General features: G+C 34.7%; 1 protein-coding gene across 8 annotated transcripts in view; it reads left to right on the forward strand.

Annotated features, from left to right (window-relative positions):
• Positions 1 to 25,558, forward strand: part of SANBR (SANT and BTB domain regulator of CSR) — a 60,188-nt gene that overhangs the window by 10,657 nt on the left and 23,973 nt on the right. For 4 of the 8 annotated variants that reach the window (XM_025261084.3, XM_025261086.3, XM_025261085.3 and 1 more), the window contains 10 exons: positions 673 to 831; positions 3,663 to 3,849; positions 4,659 to 4,752; positions 6,808 to 7,046; positions 9,839 to 9,897; positions 11,286 to 11,446; positions 14,536 to 14,622; positions 15,627 to 15,737; positions 18,542 to 18,665; positions 21,403 to 21,555. In XM_025261084.3, the coding sequence (XP_025116869.1) occupies positions 682 to 831; positions 3,663 to 3,849; positions 4,659 to 4,752; positions 6,808 to 7,046; positions 9,839 to 9,897; positions 11,286 to 11,446; positions 14,536 to 14,622; positions 15,627 to 15,737; positions 18,542 to 18,665; positions 21,403 to 21,555 (1,365 nt within the window). In that variant the 5' untranslated portion in view covers positions 673 to 681. Of the gene's footprint in view, positions 1 to 672; positions 832 to 3,662; positions 3,850 to 4,658; positions 4,753 to 6,807; positions 7,047 to 9,838; positions 9,898 to 11,285; positions 11,447 to 14,535; positions 14,623 to 15,626; positions 15,738 to 18,541; positions 18,666 to 21,402; positions 21,556 to 25,558 lie in introns of those variants that run through there. The other 4 variants (XM_044925933.2, XM_044925934.2, XM_044925935.2 and 1 more) reach the window with 3 other exon arrangements.

The raw sequence follows: 25,558 nt of genomic DNA on the forward strand, positions 1-25,558 counted from the left end.
TAGCTCCACCATCCATGAACTGCTAATCAAAATGTAAATCAGCCACACATAAGAGGTTTTTTTTAATGAAGATATATTGTATTCAACTTTTTCTCTGTTTTGTTATGAAAAGCTTTTAACATACAGCAAAATCAAAAGAATTTTATAGTGAACACTTGTATACCCATCACTTATATTCTGTCCTTAACATTTTATCATATTTTTAAAATCACATATTTACCCAGCTGTATATCCTTCTAGGCTTCCCCGATGGCTCAGTGAGTAAAGAATCAACTTGCAGTGCAAGGGTCATAGGAGATGTGGGTTCGATCCCTGGGTCGGGAAGATCCCCTCGAGGAGGGTAGGGCAGTCCACTCCAGTGTTCTTGCCCAGAGAAATCCCATGGACAGAGGAGCCTCATGGGCTGCAGTCCATGGAGTTGCAAAGAATTGGACACGACTGAGCAACTAAGCATGCACATCCTTGTATCCATGTATCTACCAATCCATAATATTCAAGTGCTATTATATTTGAAGAGACTTGAGCTATATACTCTGTGTTGATTTTTACTTCAGTTTCATTTTCCTTTTTTATAGTAGCAGTTAATTCTTAGGAATGAATTATAACTGATTTATAATGTTCTGAAAACATTTGGATTTCAGATGCAAATAAATTTGTCTTCTCTATTTCTAGTTCCAAAAGATGAGTCGTGGATATTCAGAAAACAACAATTTCCTAAACAATAACAACCAGATGGTATTGGACATGATCCTTTACCCATTAATTGGAATCCACCAGACCATCAATTGGGAAACTGTGGCAAGGCTTGTGCCTGGATTAACACCCAAAGAGGTAAATAACAGTCTTCCAGATAGCTACTGAAAAGAAATCAGAAAAAGTAATCAATTTAAAGGTGTAACTACTAAGAAAGAAATAGTATTTGAGTTTCATATATTCATATGCATGTAAAAACTAAATATGCATAAAATATGACCTGACTATATATATAATCTATATAGATATATGATTTATTAACCCACCTGCTATGATTAAATTCAGCCTATTTTACATATTTACAACTGAATGGGTAGATAAAACATTTGTAAATCCAATTTTATTATTAAATTGCTAATGCTGTGCTTCTCAGAATTGAGTAATGTATAGACCTTTTTAAAGGAAAAAACTTGAAAACTTCCAGTGATGACCCAAATTACTATCACAGTGGAAATTAAATGTGCACTAACAATACCAGGTATAAACCCACCTATACAATCATAAACCAAATTTTACATTTTATAGACACAAGGGAAAACTCAAACCAACATAATTTAAACTAATAAGCTTAATGTGATCAGTAATAGTGTTTTGCTGAAATTAAATTGCAATTATAATGCAAATATTGTATAGTCTTTTGTGGCACAAAATTTTTTGTGTTTAGCCTGTATTGCCAAAAGCCCTTCAAAGCCTGTATTCTTTCTCCACTTTTCTCTCTCTAACTTGTGGTGAAGCCTTGTGTTGCCCCAAGACATTACTTGCCTTCCCTTGGCATTAGCACATCTCTTCTCTATTAAGTCTGTTTTCTACCTTTGTCTTAAAATATTCTGTCATCCTAATGATTCAAATGATTTTTATTATTGTAATCCTCAGAATCAAAACTTGCAACCTAAAAACTCTTATAGGGTACTCTTTCTGGTAATTCATCTCTGAACTCCAGTTTGAGAACACAGCCCTCAGAATTTTTGCTGTTAAAAGGAACCCTAAAGTGAGTGAATCATCTCAGGTTTCTAGAAGTAGAAAGAACATTAGTGATTTTATTCAGTAGATTTTAAGCATTTTCACTACTGCCTTTCCCATGATATACTCTCAATACTTATAGAATCAGTGAATGAACCAAGTTCTACCCTCTTCTTTTACAGCTGAGAAAACATACCCACAGAGATTACTTGCCCTTGATTGTAAATCTTTGTGAAATGATGAAGGAACTTTGTGTATATTATCATTCCTTAATCTATACTTTTTCATCTTTTGGATTTTTACATGTTAGGTTTTAAAATGAGGCCAATCTGTGAATTTGACTATTTTCCCAAATTTTATTGTGAATATTTTCAAACATATAGAAAGGTTAAAAGAAGAGCATAGTATCCCTATATCCTTTATTTGGGGTCAGTAATTCTAGATGTTTTCTTGATTTCTTTATGTAACTTTTTTTTTCTTTTGACATTTAAAAGTAAGTTTCAGGGACTTCCCTGGTGGTCCAGTGGCTGAGACTCTGAGCTCTCAATGCAGGGGGCCTGGGTTCAGTCCCTGGTCAGGAACTAGATCTTGCATGTTGCAAATAAGCCCTGATGCAGCCAAATAAATAAATAGTCTAAAAAAATAAATAAAAGCTAGTTTCAGACGTCATTCCATAGACTGCAGCATACTTCTTAAAATAAGAATATTATTATATAACTACCTAGCTACAGTACCAACAGTAACTCTATCGCATCATCTAATATCCACTGCGTATTCAGATTCACCCAATTGAAAAAAATTTCTTTTTTTTTGGCCACGCTGCATGGCTTGTAGGATCTTAGTTGCAGGAGCAGGGATCAAATTTGTACCCCCTGCAGTGGAAGCACAGAGTTTTAACCACTGGACCGCCAGGGAAGTCCTTTACTTATATATCTTTTAAATGTGTTTTCAAAGGACTAAACCTTGAGTAGGCGTTTGTTAGTAGTAACAGTACTATAATACTATTAGTAAACAGTCTTCATTAAAAAGGTGCTCAATATCTAGTGGGCACTTGGTAAATATTTGTGTAGTAAATGAATGATGCCATACCCAATGCGTTATTCACTTACCATATATGTGTGTACATAGTATAGATTTTTCTCCTTTTGTACCTCCCATATTACTTGGTCTGCTGTGTAACTTGCCATCCACATTGCTATTGATGGAGATTTAAACATGAATACTATTAGAGTGCTATCTGATGAAAACCTACATTAAGGAAGGCATTTTGTGTTGTGACCTGAGAAATGACATTTTCATGGACAACTTAGCCTTACTATGCCTAATGCACTCTTGATATTTTCCAGTCTATTGTATTTTTTTTCACTGCTAATCTGGTCTTTCTAAATTCATTCTATGACTAACAATGAGTTAAGGGAGAACATCGTGCTAGAACAAACTGCCCAAATACGTGGCCATATATTTAAAAGTGTTTTTAAGTGTTACTACAGTATTTTGTGCAGGTGAACCTCACTGTTGGTAAGAACAAAGACTCATTATTTTAATGAAGAAAATCTAGGATCACAAATCAGATACCTTTTGATTTGTTTTCTATTGAAGGTTAGAATTTGGTCTTGTTCCTGGTGGAAACTCAGTGTGAAAATAACAGCCAAGTTTTTAACTAAAGTTTTTAAATTGTCAACTGATAATAGACATAGATCATGGGGAAATATGGTTAGTGAAGGCATTCTTCATTTTCCTACAAGTGTATAAATATATTATGGCTTTGAGTTAAAGCATGTTTTAAAAAATCTACCCTGAATTTTAAAAAAGAAAAAAGTAAGTGAGAGGCTTTCATGTATTGAAATACACACTGGTTTTCTAGCTGTTACCCAAGAGATTAATTTTTCACTTATAAAAGATGATTAAAATCCCCCATACCTGCATTTCCTTCCTTTATGCCTTTACAGTGTGCAAAGAGGTTTGATGAGCTGAAGAGCAGTGGAAGTTCACCTGTGGACAACCAGTATAGTCCCCTCATGGCTGCTGGAGAGAGTCCTGTTGAAACTTTAGCCACATACATCAAATCCTCCCTTCTTGACACACAAGGAGAATTTCAGGAGACTCCAGTTGGTCAGGATGCAGTTTCTAAAACAAGTAAGATTTTAAGAGCAAAATGCAGTACTTGTCCTTATGATAATTCTGAAAAATATTATGCATTCCAGTCAACTTTATTTAAAGGGTAATAGAAACCTTAATAGGAAAAATCTGTTAGTATTTGTATCTTCCTGAGCTTTAGAAATTTGTCTTCGCTATATTTTTAAAAAATTTAGATGTTAACATACAGGCAAACACTATTACCAAAAAAAAGGTTTTCACTATATTAAAATCCACTACTCCATTGTGTTAGCCTATTTGTGTCATAAAATTTAGAGGAATTTGACCTGTACCTTTTACTTAATTTTTTTTTTAACTGAGAGAATCTTGCTTGTCTCTCCCGATACCTTTTTTATAGCTCCCCTCTATGAAAGTCAGTAGTAGCTTCAGATGACACAAAAGGTATGGGAGATGTTCTCCACATTACATTGAAAATCATAGCTGGTTTTAGAAATCTTCAATGTAGTGAATTGTTTTAATCTCAGCAGTAGCAGAATATTGATACAAAAATTTGCTTCAGGAAGAGAAACTATATTGTAGGCTTTTGAACATTTGACCCCTGTCCCTACATACCAGGTTAGTATTTTTTTTTAATCTTTAGTGTAATGTTAGCAATTTGTGACTGTTTTTCATACTGTTTCTTTCATATACCTTTAAAAATATTAAGGCACCTAACAAAGTACCATCTTTAACTACTCTTGGAAACCATGCATTTATAGTATAACCATTCAATAAGTAAGAACCCATTTTCAGCTAGAAATGCTAACCTCCCCCCTTTGTTTTTGTATGTGTTTGTTTCTGTATTTAAGGAAGACATAGTATAGCTTCCACAAGGAATTGTTCTTCAGAAAGTGAAAATTGTACTACTCATAATGGTGGAGAAAAGACTGAAGAATCTGAAGGGTAGGAGGCTGGTTCTTTGCTAGATAAGCTTTTAATATGAATATCAACTTCAAATTATAAAATATATGAGTGATGATTATATATATCAGTTACCATAATTTAGGAATTTCACATTACACAGTTGCTGAAACAGTTGATCTCAGGGTAGTTGATGTGTTGACCTATGAACAACTGCTTAATAGGTGAACATATGGCTTATTCATACTACTTATAAATTAGACAACAGTTTTCCACTTTAAAAATCCATTTTCATCTTATAAATATTAGAAATAACATCCATTAACATAAAATTTTGGAAAGTAAAATTTAAAACCCAAAGAAAAATCTCTGCCATTAGTTCTACAACTTTATTAAAGAAACTGGATGTGTATTTTAGAACTATTTGGATATAATTACTCATTATAGAAACATTTAAAAATTAAAATATGTATTTCAATGTAATGCAAGTTTTAATAATTTTGGATTGTTTTGTGTATTTTACATACAAAAAACTGCACATATTTTAAGTATTCATTTTTGATGAATGTTAGCCATATAACTAATGAAGATAACATTTTCATTATCTCTAAAGGTTTCTTTGGGCATTTTCAGTTTTGATAGTTTTTTAATAACACATATCATAAAATTTACCCTTTTGAAAAGTTCTGGGATGGATTCTAGAGATGGATGGTGGTGATAATTGCATAATAATATGAGTGCATTTACTTTACGTATATTTTACTACAATAAATAAAAATTCACCCTTTTGTAGCTTAGTGAATTTTACTCACATAGATTTTTTTAAAATTTTATTTTTACCGTGACAGATATTCAAACAATATATTCTTAATGTTCAACAAATACTTTTTCTTGGTTGCATGGCATGTGGGATCTTAGTGCCCCAATCAGAGATCAAACCCGTGTCCCCTGCATTGCAAGGCAGATTCTTAATGACTAGACCACCAGGGAAGTCCCCTCATGTAGATTGTTAACTGATAGGTTTGTTTGTGTAGCATAAAAATTTATCAGGTTGATTTTTTACTATTATTATTTAGCATTTCATGTTTTGGCCCAAAATTTCACCGAATTTTCATATTTCATTATACCAGCCATTACCTGTTTATATTTTGACCGTAATGTCTTTGGAAGAACAATTTGCAAAGTTACTTAAATTCCTTTATTTTGACAAAGCACTGATTATTAATCTTTTTTCTGTTGCCAGTGTTACTTCAGATGTAATTTCTTTGTGTTAAAAATTTTTGAAGTTCATTTAAATGCACATTAAATTCATATTGTAGATTAGTGTATCTCTTCCTATTTAATCGTTTCCTTTTGTAATGTAATGACATGAAGGCAGCTGTGGATCACATTAGTATTTCTTGTTGAGGTAATATAATTTTCAAGGGCATATAAATTCAAAGAGTATATAATTTTTGAAGTAGTCTTTCTGATATATAAACCTATTCTTAAATTGTTTTTTAAATAAGTAAATAAGCACATTGTAGTGTTGAGTTTTTAAACCACATTTACTGATTTATATTTATTGAATGCCCAGAAACAAGCTTTCTAGCTGTTAAAAATAACAAAATTGATATGCTAATTATTCACTATTCAATGAATAATTTTAACTTTTTCCCATTCACTAATAGTAAGAAGATTCTAGTGTTTCATCTTTATCTCCTTTCTGTATCCATTACCATGTAAAAGTGCCGTTTTATGTTCCCCACAAGAACTAGAAATTGTAATTTAATTTTTCTTTGTGAATTGGTATTTTTTAAAAACACTATAATTATAATTTGAAAATAATAAGTTTCAAACCTTTTATAAGTTCTATAGTAAAAAAATTTTGTTTTACTAAGTCAGTAGCTTAACTAAAATTAGTCATAGTTTTCAGATACAGATCAGCGTTCTAGAAAGGTGCTAATGTAAACTTCTGAATGTCAAGCCTTGTAAAACTGATATGTGGTTAAAACCTTGAAAAACATCTGGTTCTGATACTTCCAATAAATGTCAATGTTATTGGCTCCTCTTCTAAAACTCTAATAATTTCATTTCTGTGTAACATTTTTCATGAAGGCCAAACATGGTGATCCATGTATGTGATGAAGCAAAAAACTTGAAAGAAGATTTTATTTGCCCACGAGATCTTTTGATATCAGAAATGAAGTACTTTGCTGAATATTTATCTATGGATGCCCAGCGCTGGGAAGAGGTGGACATTTCAGTTCATTGTGACGTTCACATTTTCAACTGGTTGATAAAATATGTTAAAAGGAACACTAAGGAGAATAAAGATTGTGAGATGCCCACTTTAGGTAAAAGACAATCTATTACTTACTTTGTAGTGAAATTCTTGTGTCAGTTGGTAGTTGCTTCAGGCAAAATAGGAAATGTGGAAAATTGTTCAAACCTTAGTATTTATGTTCAGATTAGTAATCACCGTTTAGGAAACTGATACCTCATTCTTTTTTAGCAAATTTTAGTGAATTTATGGCAAATGGACAGGTCTCTAGATTAGCCATTTTCACTGTATGTTACGATGACCGACCACTGGTGTCCTGAAGATCCTTTTAGGGGATCCACAAGGTCAAGGGAATCTGCTTAATAATGCCGGGATGTTATTTATCATTTTTCCCTCTGTGTTGACATTTGTCCTGAAAGTGCAGAAGTAATAGAGGATAGAACTGTTGGAGCTTTAGCACACATCAAGGAAGGAGCATCACATTGTATGAGGGGTCACTGTGTTCTTCAGCCCATGTGCTCATAGTAAAAACGGGAAAAAAAGAAAAGGCAAAAATAGTTTCTCTTAGGAGTATCCTTGATGAGGCAGTAAAAATGACTAATTATATTAACTCTTGACTCTTGACTATACATTCTTTTGACATTCTATGGGATGACACAGGAAGTGCACTCTTGCTGCACACCGGAGTATGATGGTTGTCTGAAGGAAAAGCACTTGTACAGTTGCCTGAGTTGCAAGCTAAATTAGCTGCTTTCTTACAAAACCATTTTTACTTGAAAGAATGGCTGACAGACCCTCACTTAAGCATCTGGCAGATACTTTCCTCCTTTTTTATTTTTTAATTTTTCTTTTGCTGCACTGCACAACTTGCAGGATCTCAGTTCGCCAATCAGGAGTTGAACCCCGGTCACGGCAGTGAAACTCAGCATCCTAACCACTAGGGCCAGGGAATGTCCCAGGCATAGTTTTTTGAAAATGAATTAAGTGAGCCAGTCATTGAAAGGGAAATAACTAACAATATTTGTTGCCAGTGATAAAATTCATGCTTTCAAGTAAGAATTAAGAGTTTTGGGAAACTTGTATCTGCTTGCATGTGCTTGATAGTTGCTCTATATTTAAAGACTTTTCTTTAAATATTAACAAATAAGACTTTTTAATATAATGTATAATGAGATGTTTCAACATTTGGAAGATCTGCATAACTCAGTAAGCCAGTGTTTTTCAAATGATCAATGCATGATGTTAACAAAAAATAATGCATAGATTAAAGATCCATTCTCATTGCAAGGTAAATCAGACAATTTTGAGATAGCAGAATAGGAAATGCTCTTAGTATGATTTTGATTCCCATTGCAACTAACCTTTAAGAAAGACTACCCACAAATTCAGTGTGCAAACAGATGTGAGAATCAAACTATCTGCCCTTAAGTCAGACACTGAGGAGATTTATAGAAAATGTCAAACAGTGTTATTTTCATTTTTTTTGAAAAATACAGTTAGTTTCATAAAATTATGTTAATATGTAATGAGTTTATTAACTCATTGAAAAAGAATAATAAATATTTTAATTTTTTTCTGTTTTATTTTCCAGTATAGTAAATACGGATAGATATAACCCACTTAAACAAAAGCTTTCTAGGAATCTCAGCTTTTAAGATTCTTTTTTAAAAGAGGTCTTGAGAGCAAAAGTTTGAGAATCAATGTTTTAGATGATAAGAGTAATTACTAAGTAATCTTTTTTGGGCATTGACTTGTATAGGAAATCACACTGGTGGGGTTTAATATAAGTATTTCTGTGCACTAGAATTACAATTTACAGTAATATCAAAATATTTCTAATTTCTTACTAGTAAATAAATCTATACTGACAGTATAAAAGTCTTCTGAGGAAGTTCATAATTTAATACCTTTTTGTGACCAAATTAAGGGAAAAGGTTTCTAATGGTTCTTAAAATTACAAAATTGCTAAATCAAGATTTTCAACCAGTCAAAAGGTTAAAAAAAAAGTGGCGCAAACTTGGTCATTCTGTAATCTTGCACCTTAAATCAGTGGCTACAAATGTTAAGCTTCTATAAAAGCAATCTTTAACTAGGAAAACTAGCAAAATGCTTAATTACATCACTAATAATCCAGACCTTGGGTCTTAACTGTAGTGGATCATATTATAGTTGAAATTTTTCACCAACTCCTTCCTCTCTTTACCATTTCTTTTTGAGAACCTTCCATCTAGAATTGTTATTTAAGAAAAGATTGGAATTACTTATTATAATTATTGTGTACATAGTCCTTTATTTAGGAGGACTGTCTTAGTACTGTAACAGTAAATATCAAAATGTTTCTTTTTCCTTAAATATAACTCATGGAAAATGACTGAGGTTTACTGAAAAGATGGCATCAGCCAGCATCCCCTTTCCCTGGTTGTGCCTTTGAAGTCTGCCTTTTTCATTTTTGCAATAGTAAATTTTCTATTATCTTTAAGAATCTTTTAAATTAAGCATTTGTTCATAACAAGCATTTGAACCACTTTTGAAATAACTTCACTGTGATTTTTGTGTGATGAGTTATATTCTCAATTTTAATTATCCTTTTCCCTGGTTTAGTTAAGGAGGAATTAGTATATATCATATCTTTAGCTGGAGTCTTTTTACTCGATGTAAATCTGATTCCAGGGCAAATTTGCTATGTTTTCTCTATACCCTAAATTTTAACTTTGCATTTTCTTTCTTGCATATAAGCCATAGTAAGATTTTATTAAATTGTTCTTATTAAAGTAACCTCGTCTTTTAAGGTGAGAAGGAGCCTGTTCTAAGGAGATTGAGATGAAAATCAAAAGGAGAATTTAATTTTTTCTCTCTCTTTTTTAGAGCCAGGAAACGTCATTTCAATTCTTATTTCTTCAGAGTTTTTGAAAATGGATTCACTGGTAAGTATTAACAAAAGATCCAACTCTTCTATTCACCTATGCTTGATTTAACATATAACTTGATGTTTTTTTCAAGTGTCTAGAAAATTCGGAGACATCTTCCTAAAGTAGTTGTTGATTCAAGACTGTGATTCATTAGAATCAGCTGCTGGTGTTTGGAGGTACTTTGTTGTATTCGGAAAGGCCTAAAGCTACTGTGTGTCATTTGCGCAGGATGCCTATAAAGCTAGCAACTTATCCTCGGGGAAGGAGTTAGCTGTTGCATCAGATGAAACTAAACAGCATTAATTTTGCCCCAAAAGGGATTTGGCCATAAAACCAAATTAAAAGAAAATTAATTGGAATATATTTGTTTTACTATTTAAATAATTGGTTTAAGCTTGTACTGCTTATTTGTGTCTTTCATTTATAGTTAAGCAAACTAAGAAATGAATGCCCAACTGCTAGAAGATATAATTTTGTATGTGTAAACCACATGCTTATGTCTGTTGTTAAAAATAGTTGATGAAACATAAAAGCACAATATATCCATATCAGACTCTTAACACTGAATATATTTTTCTTCTTTTTCCTTTTATTTAATAAATTTCTTTATCATTCAAATGTTTTTTTATATTTTTTGTAGTTTTAAATGAATATTAGCTTTTCACCTCTGGTAAAACTACACAGAGCAAAATATTCCTTTACTGTGTTAACAGATGTGAAGTTCATTTATTTGTTTGAGGTTTTATTGTATTTTTGTACTCCTTAGTCCCTCCCTCTTCTGTTGCTGGTATTAATTGCTTCAAGGGAGGGTTATAGGAAAAAAAAGAGGGACTAAAAGAGTCTCTGAGTTTTGATTTTTGTAATCTAAGACCTAAAGCATGATTTTTATGTCATAGCAAAATATTTAGAAGAATACATAATTAATCAGTGCTGTTTTTCCCCAAAACACTATCTACCTTGAAAAGTAAATATACCTGACATTGAAGAAAGGCAGAAAGCAAGCACAGCAGAACTGAGAAAACCCTAAAGTGACTGAAATTGTTTCTGTTAGAGAAATGGAGACATAAAATTGTCACTAAGTTTAGTAATAGAAAGTCACATATCTGTACCCTTGAGTTTGTCTACTTAAGATTTATATCTGCCACAATCATGAAAGATGTTCATTACATTGTTGTTCAAAATATTCTAAGAAGTTTGAAATTTTTTCTAGCTATGTTTGTATAAATTTGACCTACTAGACCACTTTGGAACAGTATAGTTTAACACAAACAGGCAGAGCTAAGTTATTGCCTAGCAATACATGGGTTAAGCCTTTAATGAATCTTTATCTTTGAAAAGTATTGATATGACATTATCCTTTCTGTTTCTATCTTCAACACTTATTTTCTGTGTTTTTTGTTTAGGTTGAACAGTGTATACAGTATTGCCACAAAAATATGAATGCCATTATAGCTACCCCATGCAACATGAACTGTATTAATGCAAATCTTCTTACACGTATAGCTGATCTGTTTACACACAATGAAGTTGATGATTTAAAGGACAAGAAAGATAAATTTAGGAGGTAATTTTTAAAATTTAATTTTAAAGGTAATGTTCCTATTAGAAAACAATGTGTTATTTTTATTTCATTTTAGTAAAAATTCTATATTTAGAATATATTTGGAAATCTATTTCCATTTTATTTTAAATGAATTAAAATATGGGGCTTCTCAGGTGGTTCAGTGGTAAAGAATGCACCTGCCAATGCAGGAGATGCAGGAGTTGTGGGTTCAATCCCTGGGTTGGGAAGATCCCCTGGAGAAGGAACTGACAACCCACTCCAGTCTTCTTGCCTGAAGAATTCCATAGGCAAAGAAACCTGGTGGGACAGTCCACAGAGTCATAAAGAGTCCGACACGGCCGAGAAACTGAGCGTATCTGCCTGAAGTAAAATATATTCTGAGCTGATGGCTTGAGGTGAAAAATAGTAACTAAATTAGTTACTTTGTATAAGGCGTATATAAACAGATTATGATGGTGACTTATGTTAAAAATTATCAAGACAGGGCCTTAGTATAAAGGGGAAGAGTTGTGTGAGATGAGGTCAACAGCGTTAGGAGCTGTTTAGGTCATACAGGGAGTGTCTACTTTCTTCTAGGTGGAATGGAAGCAGAGGAGTGGCATGATCTGGTTTGTTTTTAAGAAATCAGTCTATTCTGTATGGAGAAAAGACTATAAGGATATAAGAAGCAAGACCTATTTGAAGTCTAGTGCAGTGGTCTAGTGAGAGATGGAAAGCTTAGGACTAGAGTTAGAGACAGGGGCTCTGGAAGGAAGTAGGTGGATTCAGAGTATGTTATTACAAAGATTTGATAGATTTTCAAATGTGATGATATGGGAAAAGAGAATATTTTAGGATAATTACTAGGTTTTAAGGTTGAGTAACTAAGTGAATGATAGTGTCATTAATAGAGCAGTGACTGGGGTGAGGGGAATCAGAAGATGTGTTTGGATCCTGTTGCTGCTGCTAAGTCGCTTCAGTCGTGTCCGACTCTGTGCGACCCCAGAGACAGCAGCCCACCAGGCTCCCCCATCCCTGGGATTCTCAAGGCAAGAACACTGGAGTAGGTTGCCATTTCCTTCTCCAATGCATGAAAGTGAAGAGTAAAAGTGAAGTCGCTCAGTCGTGTCCGACTCTCAGCGACCGCATGGACTGCCCCCCACCAGGCTCCTCTGTCCATGGGATTTTCCAGGCAAAAGTACTGGAGTGGGGTGCCATTGCCTTCCCCGTTGGATCTTGTTAGGTTTATTTAATATATTTAATATACTTCTTGGACATTCAGGTAGGATGGCAGGTAGATGTAAGTCTGAAGTTTAGGTCAGAGTTCAAGGCTTAAAATAAAAATATGAGTAGATGAGGTTTAAAGCCATAGAACTGAATGAGATTTCCTAGCCAGACCACATGTTCTCCACTGAACTGCAATGGCACCTTTAATCAGGAGACTGTATATGTGAGGTCTCTTTCTGGATTCTCCATTTTGTTCTGTTGATTTCTTTGTCTATACTTTTATCAGTAGGACACTGTCTTAATTACAGTAGCTTTCTAATATTTTTTTGGTATCTAGTAATCTAAAATTCTGGAGAAAGAAATGGAAACCTGCTCCAGTATTCTTGACTGGAGAATCCCATGGATAGAGGAGCCTGGCAGGCTACAGTCCATGGGGTTGCAAGAGTCAGACACGACTTAGCGACTAAACCACAACCACCACCACCAATCTAAAATTCTCCAGCTTTGCCATTCTCCAAGATTGCTATCTTGGTCATTTTATATCCTTTGCATTTCCATATGAATTTTATAATCAACCTGCCCATTTTCTCTTTCTTTTTCTCTCATATATATACACACACACACACACACACACACACACCTGCAAATTTGAGGGTTAGTATTGAACCTGTAGATTTGGGAAGAGACATCTTAATAATACTGAGTCTTTCCATTCATGAACATGGTATAACTCTCTATTTATTTTATCAGTGTTTTATAGTTTTTAGTATAGAGTCATTTTTCCTTTTTTTTTAAGTGAAATTTATTCCTAGGCATTTGAATTTTTTGGTGCTATTATAAATGCTAGTTTTGTTTATTTCCTAATTATTAACAAGAGCATAGTGTAAAGACTTCCCAACATTTGGAAGATTCAACAAAGAAGAGTTAAGGAGCCTGAGAAGGAAGAGCCAGAGGGTCAAAGGGAAGGCAAAAGGAAAGAGGGTTTCAAAAAGGAGGAAGCAATTAAGTGTTCAAATATGTGTAATGCTGCTACCATGTAGAGTAAGATGAGGACAGAAATGTGGTTGATTGGATTTAAACAACTTTTTTCCAGATGTTTGCTCTGAATGATTACAGAAAAATTAAGTTCATGTCTAACATTATTGTGTTATGTGCGTGCTAAGTCACTTTAGTCATGTCTGACGTTTTGCAACACCATTGATTGTAGCCCACCAGGCTCCTCTGTCCATAGGATTCTCTAGGCAAGAATACTGGAGTGGGTTGCCATACCCTCCTCCAGAGGATCTTCCCAACCCAGGGATCAAGCCTGCATCTCTTACATCTCTTGCATTGGCAGGCAAATTCTTTACCAGTAGCATCTCTTGGGAGGTCCAGATTATTATATTATGCATAATAGTAAAGTATTAACATTTATTGAATGTTTAATACTATGTCTGACACTCTTTAAAAACACTATCTCATTTAACCCTCTTAAAATCTTATGCATTTGAAATTAGTAGCCCCATTTTCTAGATGGAGAAAATAAGTTTCAGAGATTTTAAGTTGCCAAAGGTCATGTATGAAATTATTGGTAGACCCAGGATTGTTAAACTTCCCAAATCCTCAATCTGAAATTTTCCTTAACAAAGAACTGAAAGAGAGGTAGACATCCACATGCCTCATTTTTCTTGTGAAAATTGATTCTTGATCAAGCAATTCTCATTAGTAGGTTTACTTAGAGCAGCAAAAAATGTATTATAAATTCCCACGGAAGGACTCTCTAAGGACTTATTAGTCTTATTTTCTATGTGTGCAAATAGGTCAGTGTTTATTTTCATCACTATCAAGTAATTTTGGTATCGTGGATAGAGAAAATTAATTTGTTGGTCATTTGTTGTTACTAGTAAACTTTTTTGTAAGAAGATTGAGAGACTGTTTGATCCTGAGTACTTGAATCCAGATTCTCGGAATAATGCAGCAACATTATACAGGTATATTTTTCTTTAGTATGCTATGTATTGCAGCTAAATTCTTTGATTTTAGTACATTTGAAATTTTCTTCTTGAATGTTTTTTGTATTGTCTTTCCTTTTTTTTTTATACAATCTTAAAGGTTACTTTCCATTTACAGTTATTACAAAATATTGGCTATATTTCTTACATTGCATAATACATCCTTGAGCTTATCTTAAACCCAGTAGTTGGTATTTCCACTCCCCTCCTCCTATTTGCCCTTCCCTACGCTTTCCCCACCTATGACCACTAGTTTGTTCTCTATTAGTCTGCTTCTTTTTTGTTATATTCACTAGTTTGTTGTATTTTTTAGATTCCACATGTAAGTAATGACATACAGCACTTGTCTTTCTTTGTCTGACTTATTTCATTTAGCGTAATGCCCTCCATGTATGTTGCTGCCGATGACAAAATTTCAGTTTTATGGTCAAGTAGTGTTCCATTGTGTGTGTGTGTGTGTGTGTGTGTGTGTGTGTGTGTGTATACTCACCACATCTTCTTTATCCATTCCTCTGATAATGGACACTTGGGTTGTTACATATCTTGGCTGTTGTAAATAATGCATCTATTAACATTGGGGTGTATGTATCTTTTCAAATCAGGTTTTTTTTTAATGTCTACCCAGGAGTGAAATTGCTGGATCATATGGTGGTTCTGTTTTTGGTTTTTTGCGAGCCCTCATGCTGTTTTCCGCAGTGGCTGCACCCATTTACATTCTCACTAACAGTGTACAGGTGTTCCCTTTCTCCGTATCCTCACCAGCATTTGTTATTTGTGTTCTTTTCAATGATGTCCATTCTGACAGGTGTGAGGTGATATCTCATTGTGGTCTTCATTTGCATTTCCTTGAGGATTAGATGTTGAACATCTTTTCATGTCTGTGTCGGCCATCTATATTTCCTCTGTGGAAAAATGTCTGTTCATTTCCTCTAGCCATTTTTTAATCAAGGTTTTTTTTTAATTGTATCTTTGTGTTATTGTAGATGCTGTTTGTGTAAGAAACTTTTAACAAAAGAAACAGAAAGAAGAATTCCTTGCATTCCTGGAAAAATCAATGTGGATCAGCATGGAAATATTATATACATTCATATAAGGTATAGTGAAAATAAAATACAGCTTCTTAAATGTGAATTAATGGTGTATTTATAAAGCAAAACTACTTCTAAAAGGAATGGGACAACATTTTTTCTTCATGTGATCCAACTTTGATTTAGAAAGATGGTACTTTCAAAACAAAGTTGTAAAAGTATATTTTATCTTGAAAGATGTTCTGATCAGTGCCATTAAAATGATTTTTCACTGATAGATTTCAAGCGTTATATTGAATTTGACAAGAGAACCAGATTTATTTTCAGATAAATTTTAGAGTGAGGCAAATTGTCTTTAAAATTGGATTTTTTGTATTTAGTCTTCATACTTCTTCAGTATTATATTAATGCATAGTTCTTTTTCATTCTCCTTAAGTTCAAAACTAGTTCTCATCCTGAGTTGGAGAGTAGGTGGAAAGGGTTATAAATAGGAATAATGTCTCAGGAAAACAAAAACTTTAAAATATATATGTGTGTTCTCTGACAGTATCCTACTGCTAGTAATTTATTCAGAGAAGTAATGTTGATTTATGAAAGCACTTAGTAAGGACATTGGTTGCTGTATATCAATAAAAAACAACACTCAAATGATTAAATGAACTAAAATATGTGTATTTGTATAAAACACAAAACATATTTTGTATTTGTATAAAACACATTTAATTGCTTCTGAATGTTTGGTCTTTGAGAATGTAAAAGAATATGTAGTGTGTGTCAGTTGCTCAGTCGTGTCCAACTCTTTGCAACCCCATGGACTATAGCCCACCAGGCTTCTCTGTCCATGGAATTCTCCAGGCAAGAATACTGGAGTGGGTAGCCATTTCCTTCTCCAGGGGATCTTCCCGACCCTGAGATCGAACCCAGGTCTCCTGTATGACAGGCAGATTCTTTATCATCTGAGTCACCAGGGAAGCCCAGAAGAATGTATAGTTGCATAGAGAATTGATAGTAAATTAAATAAGAAAAAAAAACAGGTTATAAAACAAAACTCAAGGGTCTTCCCTGGTGGCTCAGTGGTAAAGAATCTGCCTGCCATGCAGGAGACACAGATTCGATACCTGGTCTGGGAAGGTCCCACTGGCCGTGGAACAACTAAACCTATGGGCCACAACTACTGAAGCCCAAAGTCTGTGCTCTGCAAGAAGAGGGCCCACCACAGTGAGAAGCCCATGCACCACAACTGGAGAGTAACCCCCCTGCTCGCCACAACTAGAGAAAAAGTCTATGCAGCAAGGAAGACCCAGCACAGCCAAATAAATAAATAAACTATTAAAAAAAAAAAAAAAACAGAAACATGTTCATTAAATATTAACTGTGGTGTTACCTTTGAATGATAGTATTATGGATGATTTTCATTTGCTTTTTGCTTTTCTTCCTATATTAAAAATGTGCAGTACTTTTATTAAAGAAAAAACTGTATAAATGTTAATTTCATATTGTAAACATTAAAACAAATCTAGAGAAAAATATGACATTTGACTCTAGTATTAATAGCACAGTCAACATTAAAATGTTTCATTTTTCTCTTCATATAATAAAGGGGATATAAGCACTTGGGATTTTATACCTTTTTATCTTGAGACTTGAATCACCTTTTGAAAATTACTTCCATTTTGACAGCAATAACTTAATATTGCTGTATAAAAAAACATACTAAATTTGACATCTGTTTTGTTGTTTTATTAAAAGTATTTTTCCTGCAAGTTAGCTGTTAATGACATTTTTTTAATGTCTTTAAATAACTTAAAACAGATGTAGTTTGCAATAACATAATGGTGTTTTGTTGTATCTTGAACTAAAGACAAAAATAACAAAAATTCAAAAAGATTAGGGACTTAGAGAAGCATAGGAACTTGTTACATGTAACCATAGCAAATGGAGTTTTAAGTCTTGTCTGTTTATTTAAATTTATATCATTGAACTTAAAAATGTATATTACTGAGACCTGAGTGTATATTACTTTATTACTCCATTACTAGAAAATAATTTTGAAAATAATGTACAGAACTAATACATTAATGGAGTGTTTAAAATTACCAATAAATTATGATATGTACAATTAAATATGTTCCATTTAGTGTCATATGCTTAAGTCCAAACTGTTAGCCTGCTTAAACTGTATTTATTATTAAAAGAAACTCCATACCCCTTTTTTCTTTGGGCTGTGCTGGGTCTTTGTTGCTTTGCACAGGCTTTTTCTAGTTGTGGAGGGCAGGGGTACTCTTGGCTGTGGTGTGTCGGCTTCTCACTGCAGTGGCTTCTCTTGTTGCAGAGCACAGGCTCGAGGCACACGGGCTTCAGTAATTGTAGCACGTGGGCTCAGTAGTAGCAGTGTGTGGGTTCTTGGACAGGCAGGCTTCAATTATTATGGCACACAGGCTTAGTAGCTGCAGCTTGCAGGCCTAGACCATGGGCTCAGTAATCATGGTGCATGGGCTTAGTTGCTCTGTGGCATGTGGGATCTTCCTGGATGATGGATCAAACCGTGTTGCCTGCATTGGCAGATAGATTCTTAACCACTGGACCACTGGGGAAGTCCTTAAATTATGTTTAATTTATAATCCTTTATCTTGAGTAGTAAAATAATTTGGCATTCAGTCTGTGACACTTTTTTCTGTTGTCCACAGGAAAAAAACAGAATAAAATTCCCAAATGAAATTTTATCTAGCATTCAGTGTAGTCCCTTCCAATGCCATCATTTGGGGAGTATTCTTGAAAATAAGCCACAAATTTAAAAATATTTGTTTAAAACAAATTGTTTATATTGCTTACTTGTGAAATAATATAACAACTGAGGCTCTTTTCCCTAGAGATAAGACTTGGGATGTTCATGAGTATTTGAATAGTCTTTTTGAAGAATTAAAATCTTGGAGAGATGTATATTGGCGCTTGTGGGGAACAGTCAACTGGCTAACTTGTTCAAGATGTTATCAGGTGAGTTTTTTTTTTTTTAATATCCTGTTGTGTAACCACTGAGAGCAGGCTCTTTTGACATATGCTATTTAATTAGTTAGATGTGTTTGTACAATATCTGACATCTTTTTAAGAAACTAGTGGCAGAAGCAATGGTGCTATTAAACATTGCTTGCATCTGACCTCATTTCTCTTACTGTGATCTTCCTCTTTTTTATTTCCATTGCTGAAACAATCAATGACTAGATGAATTTTTATAAAGCCAACAGGTTTTTATATGATCTAATTCATTTTTTTCAATAGAAAAAAGATACAGGATTCTTGTTGCCTTTCATTTATTTCCAGCCAAACTGTTTCTCTGTTAGCCCATAAATTTCTTTAGAAATTCAGAAACACCTTTGCAGATAGGGTACTACTGAGATGTGCCCTTCTTGTTATTAATAATCGTGTTACCAAAAATGTTTTGTCCACTTCTTCTAAATGAAGGCTTAAAAGCACAAGAAAACTTGCAATTTGAAGGTATTTATAATAAATCCTTTTATAAAATAATTAGATCTTTATTGGTCACAGTCATTCCTAATTAGTCTTATGTATAAATTCAGAGTGTTCTGCATAAAATATTTTATGAATCCCGTAGGTCTCCCCGCCCCCTCACTTGGGTACTCATTTTCAATAGAAATAAGGCAGCACAGAGAGCAGCTTATTACAACCATCAGAGTGACATTTTTTTCAAACTGTAAGTTTCTTCCCAGTGACTCCCTATGTCCTCCCAGTTTTTAAAAGCTTGATTTATTGAAGTATAATTTACATACAGTAAAATATATCCTTTTTGTGAGGTTTGACAAACTCATACAGTTGTATAGCTAACACCACAATCAAAGCATAGACTACTTCTGTCATCCTTAAAAATTCCCTTGTGGCTGGTTTTAGTCAGTTCTTGTCCCATCTCAGCCTCTAATGGCCACTGATCTGTTTACTGTCTCTGTAATTTTGACTTTTCCAGAATGTCATATAAATAGAATCATACAGTATTTAGCTTTTTGAGTCTAGTTTATTTTATGTAGCAAAATGGATTTGAAATTTATTCACATTGTTGTATCTGCCCATTTGTTCCTTTTTAGCCTTAGGTAGTAGCTCATCAGAGGAATATACTACAGTATGTTTATCCACTTACCAATGGAGGACTGCAGGTGGTTCTGGTTTGGGGCCATTATGAAGAAAGCATCTATAAACATTCCCATACAGGCTTTCATGTGAATATGTTTCTCTTGAGTATTTACCTAGAAAATAGGATTGTTGGGTTGTATGGTAAATGTAAACTTAACATTTATACCATGCCTAACAGTTTCCCAAAGTCCCTGAACCACTTTTTATCCTTTCCAGCTATGTATAGGCAGAGAAAGCAATAGCACCCCACTCCAGTACTCTTGCCTGGAAAATCCCATGGACGGAGGGGCCTGATGGGCTGCAGTCCATGGGGTCGCTAAGAGTCGGACAGGACTGAGTGACTTCACTTTCACTTTTCACTGTCATGCGTTGGAGAAGGAAATGGCAACCCACTCCAGTGTTCTTGCCTGGAGAATCCCAGGGATGGGGGAGCCTGGTGGGCTGCCGTCTATGGGGTCACTCAGAGTCAGACATGACTGAAGCAACTTAGCAGCAGCAGCAGCAGCAGCTATGTATAGGAGTTCCAGTTGCCCCATATCTTTTCTAACACTTGATATTGTCAGGTTGGTTTGGGTGTTTTTTTTTTTCCTACTTAATAGGTATATAGTTGTCCTCCCCACAATGGAGTGTCACTTATAATCAAAGATATCAGGCTCCTAAAACCTGATGTTTAGCATGTCAGAATGCAGAAAATTTGAAGGATTTTTTTCCCCTTCTTCAAAGCAAATTGAATATTGATTCATAATATTTAATATTTATTACAGAGAGTTTATAAACTCATAAAATAGTTTGTATGCAAAATACTTTGTATGAGTATGCACCTTATAGCTTTTACCAGTCTCAAAAAATTTTAATTGAAAGCTATTATTTGAAAATCATAATTGGAACTAACTGCTAAGAATTCTGAATTACAGGCTATCTTTTGTGTTCAAGATCAGTGCTTAAAATTGTTCATTTTATTTTCTTTATTTTACCAACTTACAAATGTATCTGGACATAACTATTAGTCTTATAATTAAACGTCAGTAAGTTTTTCACGAGAGATTTAGTTACTCCATGTTTGTCATAGATAGAGTGATGTTAAGCATTTACCTTAAAAAATATGTCCAAGAATAAGGGAGGCAAAATTTTATTTAATTTTTTCCATTGGAGAACCTCTTTTGTGATTGGCTAATTATAAAATTAGATATACATCAAGATCAATTTAACTCCTCTGAAATTCAAATAGCATTTTTGATTTTGCTTTTTAATAGCTTTGTTGAGGTATTATTACATGCCATAAAATTCATTCATTTTAAGTGTACAATTTACTGATCTTAAATAAATTTGGAATTGTGCAACCATCACCACCATCCAACTTTAGTACATTTCCATCACCCCCAAAAGATCCTTTGCATCCATTTGCATCCACTCCCCAACCTAGTCTTACTTTTAACCCAAGGCATCCACAAATCTGCGTTCTAGCTCTAGAGATGTGCCTTTTCTGTATATTTTATGTGATGGAACATAGAGTATGTGGTCTTGAGTATTTTTGAGATGTATAATTTCACTGTGGGAATAATACTTGATTTTGTGTATTTCTTTTATTCAGACTTTTCTGTGCATAGAGTTTTCACACTGTCAGTATCACTCAGAGACAGTGATTTATCCTACTGCAGGAAGTTCGCTGAGTACTGTTGGCACTGGAATTTATCCCTGCTGTAACCAAAAGGTTCTTCGATTTGACCCCACTCAGCTTACAAAGGTAGATTTTGAAGGTTGCCGTTTTGTAATTGCAGTACTTATTAACACTTTGTATTTAAATATTTTCCTCTTTTATTGTTTTTAAAATGTAAATATACATTCATGTAGAAAAGATTTAACTACACAGGGAAATGTAGTAAGAAGTAGAAATCTCATTTCATACCACTCCCTCATTCTACTTCTCTTCTTAAAGATAACCACTGTTCACAACTTCCCTTAAGACCTTGTTTTATACATTTTAGACACAAACTAAATGTTGTTTTTCACATTGGAAATAGAATCAGACTGTTCATCTTATTCTGTAATTTGCCTTTTTCACTTAACAGTGTACCTAGGTGATCATTCTGTATAATATTAACTGCCGTGTAGACTGTGTAGGGGTTAGGCTAGAGATAATGATTTGTAAGTCTTCTTGTAAATGAGTGATCATTGAAACCAACAGGTATAGGTGAACATAAAATGGGCCTGGGGGAGGGTGATACTGGCTTACGCTATCATTTTCATAAACCTCAGTCATCTCCCCATGTAATATTGTTCTTTGGGCTTTACTTCCATCACCAGTCACATACACACCTGGGTGGTGTTTTCGCTTTGGCTCCTTCTCTTCATTCTTTCTGGAGTTATTTTTCCACTTTTTTCCAGTAGCATATTGGGCACCGGCCAACCTGGGGAGTACATCTTTCAGTGTCATGGCTTTTTGCCTTTTCATACTGTTCATGGGGTTCTCAAGGCAAGAATACTGAAGTGATTTGCCATTCCCTTTTCCAGTGGACCATGTTTTGTCAGAACTCTCCACCATGACCCGTCCGTCTTGGGTGGCCCTACATGGCACAGCTCATAGTTTTATTGAGTTAAACAAGGCTGTGATCCATGCAGTTTGATTAGTTTTCTGTGATTGTGGTTTTCATTCTGTCTGCTATCTGACAGATAAAGATAAGAGGCTTGTGGAAGCTTTCTGATGGGAGAGACTGACTGTGGGAAACTAAGAAAAGCAGAAGATATTAAGAAGAGGTGACAAGAATACACAGAAGAACTATTAAAAACAGATCTTCATGACCCAGATAACCACAGTGGTGGTGTGATCACTCATCTAGAGCCAGACGTCCTAGAATGCGAAGTCAAGTGGGCCTTAGGAAGCTTCACTATGAACAAAGCTAGTGGAGGTAATGGAATTCCAGCTGAGCTATTTCAAATCCTAAAGGATGGTGCTATGAAAGGGCTGCACTCAATATGCCAACAAATTTGGAAAACTCAGCAGTGGCCACAGGACTGGAAAAGGTCCGTTTTCATGCCAAACCCAAAGAAAGGCAATGCCAAAGAATGTTCAAACTACCACACAATTGCACTCATCTCACACACTAGCAAAGTACTGCTAAAAATTTTCCAAGCCAGGCTTCAACAGTACATGAACCGTGAACTCCCAGATGTTCAAGCTGGATTTAGAAAAGGCAGAGGAACCAGAGATCAAATTGCCAACATCTGTTGGATCATCAAAAAAGCAAGAGAGTTCCAGAAAAACATCTACTTCTACTTTATTGATTATGCTAAAGCCTTTGACTGTGTGGATCACAACAAACTCTGGAAAATTCTTAAAGAGATGGGAATACCAGACCATCTGACCTGCCTCCTGAGAAATCTGTATGCAGGTCAAGAAGCAACAGTTAGAAGCGGACTTGGAACAACAGACTAGTGCCAAATTGGGAAAGGAGTACATCAAGGCTATATATGGTCACCCTGCTTATTTAATTTATATTCAGAGTACATCATGCGAAATGCCAGACTGGATGAAGCACAGGCTGGAATCAATATTTCTGGGAGAAATATCAATACCTCACATATGCAGATGACACCACCCTTATGGCAGAAAGTGAAGAACTAAAGAGCCTCTTGATGAAAGTGAAAGAGGAGAGTGAAAAAGCTGGCTTAAAACTCAACATTCAGAAAACTACGATCATGGCATCCAGTCCCATCACTTCATGCCAAATGGATAAACAGTGGAAACAGTGACAGAATTTATTTTGGGGGGCTCCAAAATCACTGCTGATGAATTTAAATTAAAAGACACGTGCTCCTTGGAAGGAAAGCTATGACCAACCTACACAGCATATTAAAAAGCAAAGACATTACTTGGCCAACAAAGGTCTGTCTAGTCAAGGCTATAGTTTTTCCAGTACATGTATGGATGTGAGATTTGGACTATAAGGAAAGCTGAGTGCCAAAGAATTGATGCTTTTGAATTGTGTTGAAGAAGATTCCCTTGGACTACAAGGAGATCCAGCCAGTCAATTCTGAAGGAAATCAGTCCTGACTGAATGTTCACTGAAAGGACTGATGCTGAAGCTCAACCTCCAGTACTTTGGCCACTTGATGTGAAGAACTGACTCATTGGAAAAGACCCTGATGCTGGGAAAGATTGAAGGCAGGAGAAGAAGGGGATGACAGAGGATGAGATGGTTGGATGGCATCACCAACTCGATGTACATGAGTTGAGCAAGCTCCGGGAGTTGGTGATGGACAGGGATGCCTGGCACGCTACAGTCCATGGAGTCACAAAGAGTCGGACGCGACTGAGTGACTGAACTGAACTGAACAGTCATCTCTTATGAGTTATATTTAAGGAAAAGAAAACTGTGGCTTTTATCATTTTCTAAGACAATCCCCCTAAATAAAGGACTATGTACACAATTATTAAAATAAGTACTCACAATCTTTTCTTAAGATTAAAGGTTCTCAAAGAGAAATGGCAAAGGGAGGAAGGAGCTGGTGAATAATTTCCTCAGGAAGCTATAATATGACTCACTCCAGTGAAGACCCAAGGCCTGGATTATTAGCAATTTAATTAAACATTTTGGTAGTTTTCTTGGTTAGAATAAAGATTGCTTTTATGAAGGTTATATTTATAGCCACTGATTTAAGGTCCAAGACTACAGATTGACTAGTTTTGCCTTTTTTTTTTTTTTTTTTTTTTACCTTTACTGTATTCATAAACATGCTGGATCAAACAGTGTTTTTTTCCTTTCTGCTGCTGTTGCTGCTAAGTCACTTCAGTCGTGTCTGACTCTGTGCAATCCCATAGACGGCAGCCCACCAGGCTCCCCCATCCCTGGGATTCTCCAGGCAAGAACACTGGAGTGGGTTGCCATTTCCTTCTCCAATGCATGAAAGTGAAAAGTGAAAGTGAAGTCGCTCAGTCGTGTCCGACTCTGAGACCCCATGGACTGCAGCCTTCCAGGCTCCTCCATCCATGGGATTTTCCAGGCAAGAGTACTGGAGTAGGGTGCCATCGCCTTCTCCGTTCCTTTCTACATATTTTGATTTTTATTTCACACATATATCTCTATAGTCTGGCATATTGGGCTCTGACTGGTTGAAAATTTTGACTTAGCAATTCTGTAATTTTAAGAACCATCAGAAACTTTTTCTATTTATTTGATCACAAAAATGTATTAAATTATGAATTTCCTCAGAAGACTTTTATACTATCATTAAAGATTTATTTACTATTTATTGCACTTCTAATGTACAGAAAGACTTTATTAAACCACCGGTGTGATTTCCTATACACGTCAGTGCCCCCAAAAGATTACTTAGTAATTATTCTTCCCATCATTTAGAACATTGGTTCTCAAACTTTTGCTCTCAAGATCTCTAAAAAAATCTTAAAAGCTGAGATTCCTAGAGAGCTTTGTTTCTGTGGGTTATATCTATCACTATTTACCATTGGAAATTAAAACAGAAAAAGTTAATTTTAATTAATTGAAAAAGAATAATAAGCTCATTACATGTTAGCATATTTTTATGAAAAATAACTATATTTTCCAAAGCAAAAAAATAAGTGAAAATAACACTGACATTTTTTATAACTCTCTTCAATGTCTGAATTAAGAGAAAACAGCTAGATTCTCAGATCTGTTTCCACATTGAATTTGTGGGTAGTCTTTCTTAAAGGCTAGTTGCAATGGGAATCAAAATCAAGGAACTTTTCCTATTCTGCTATCTCAAAA

This window comes from Bubalus bubalis, chromosome 12 (assembly GCF_019923935.1).
Source record: "Bubalus bubalis isolate 160015118507 breed Murrah chromosome 12, NDDB_SH_1, whole genome shotgun sequence".
Taxonomy (NCBI): Eukaryota; Metazoa; Chordata; class Mammalia; order Artiodactyla; family Bovidae; genus Bubalus; species Bubalus bubalis.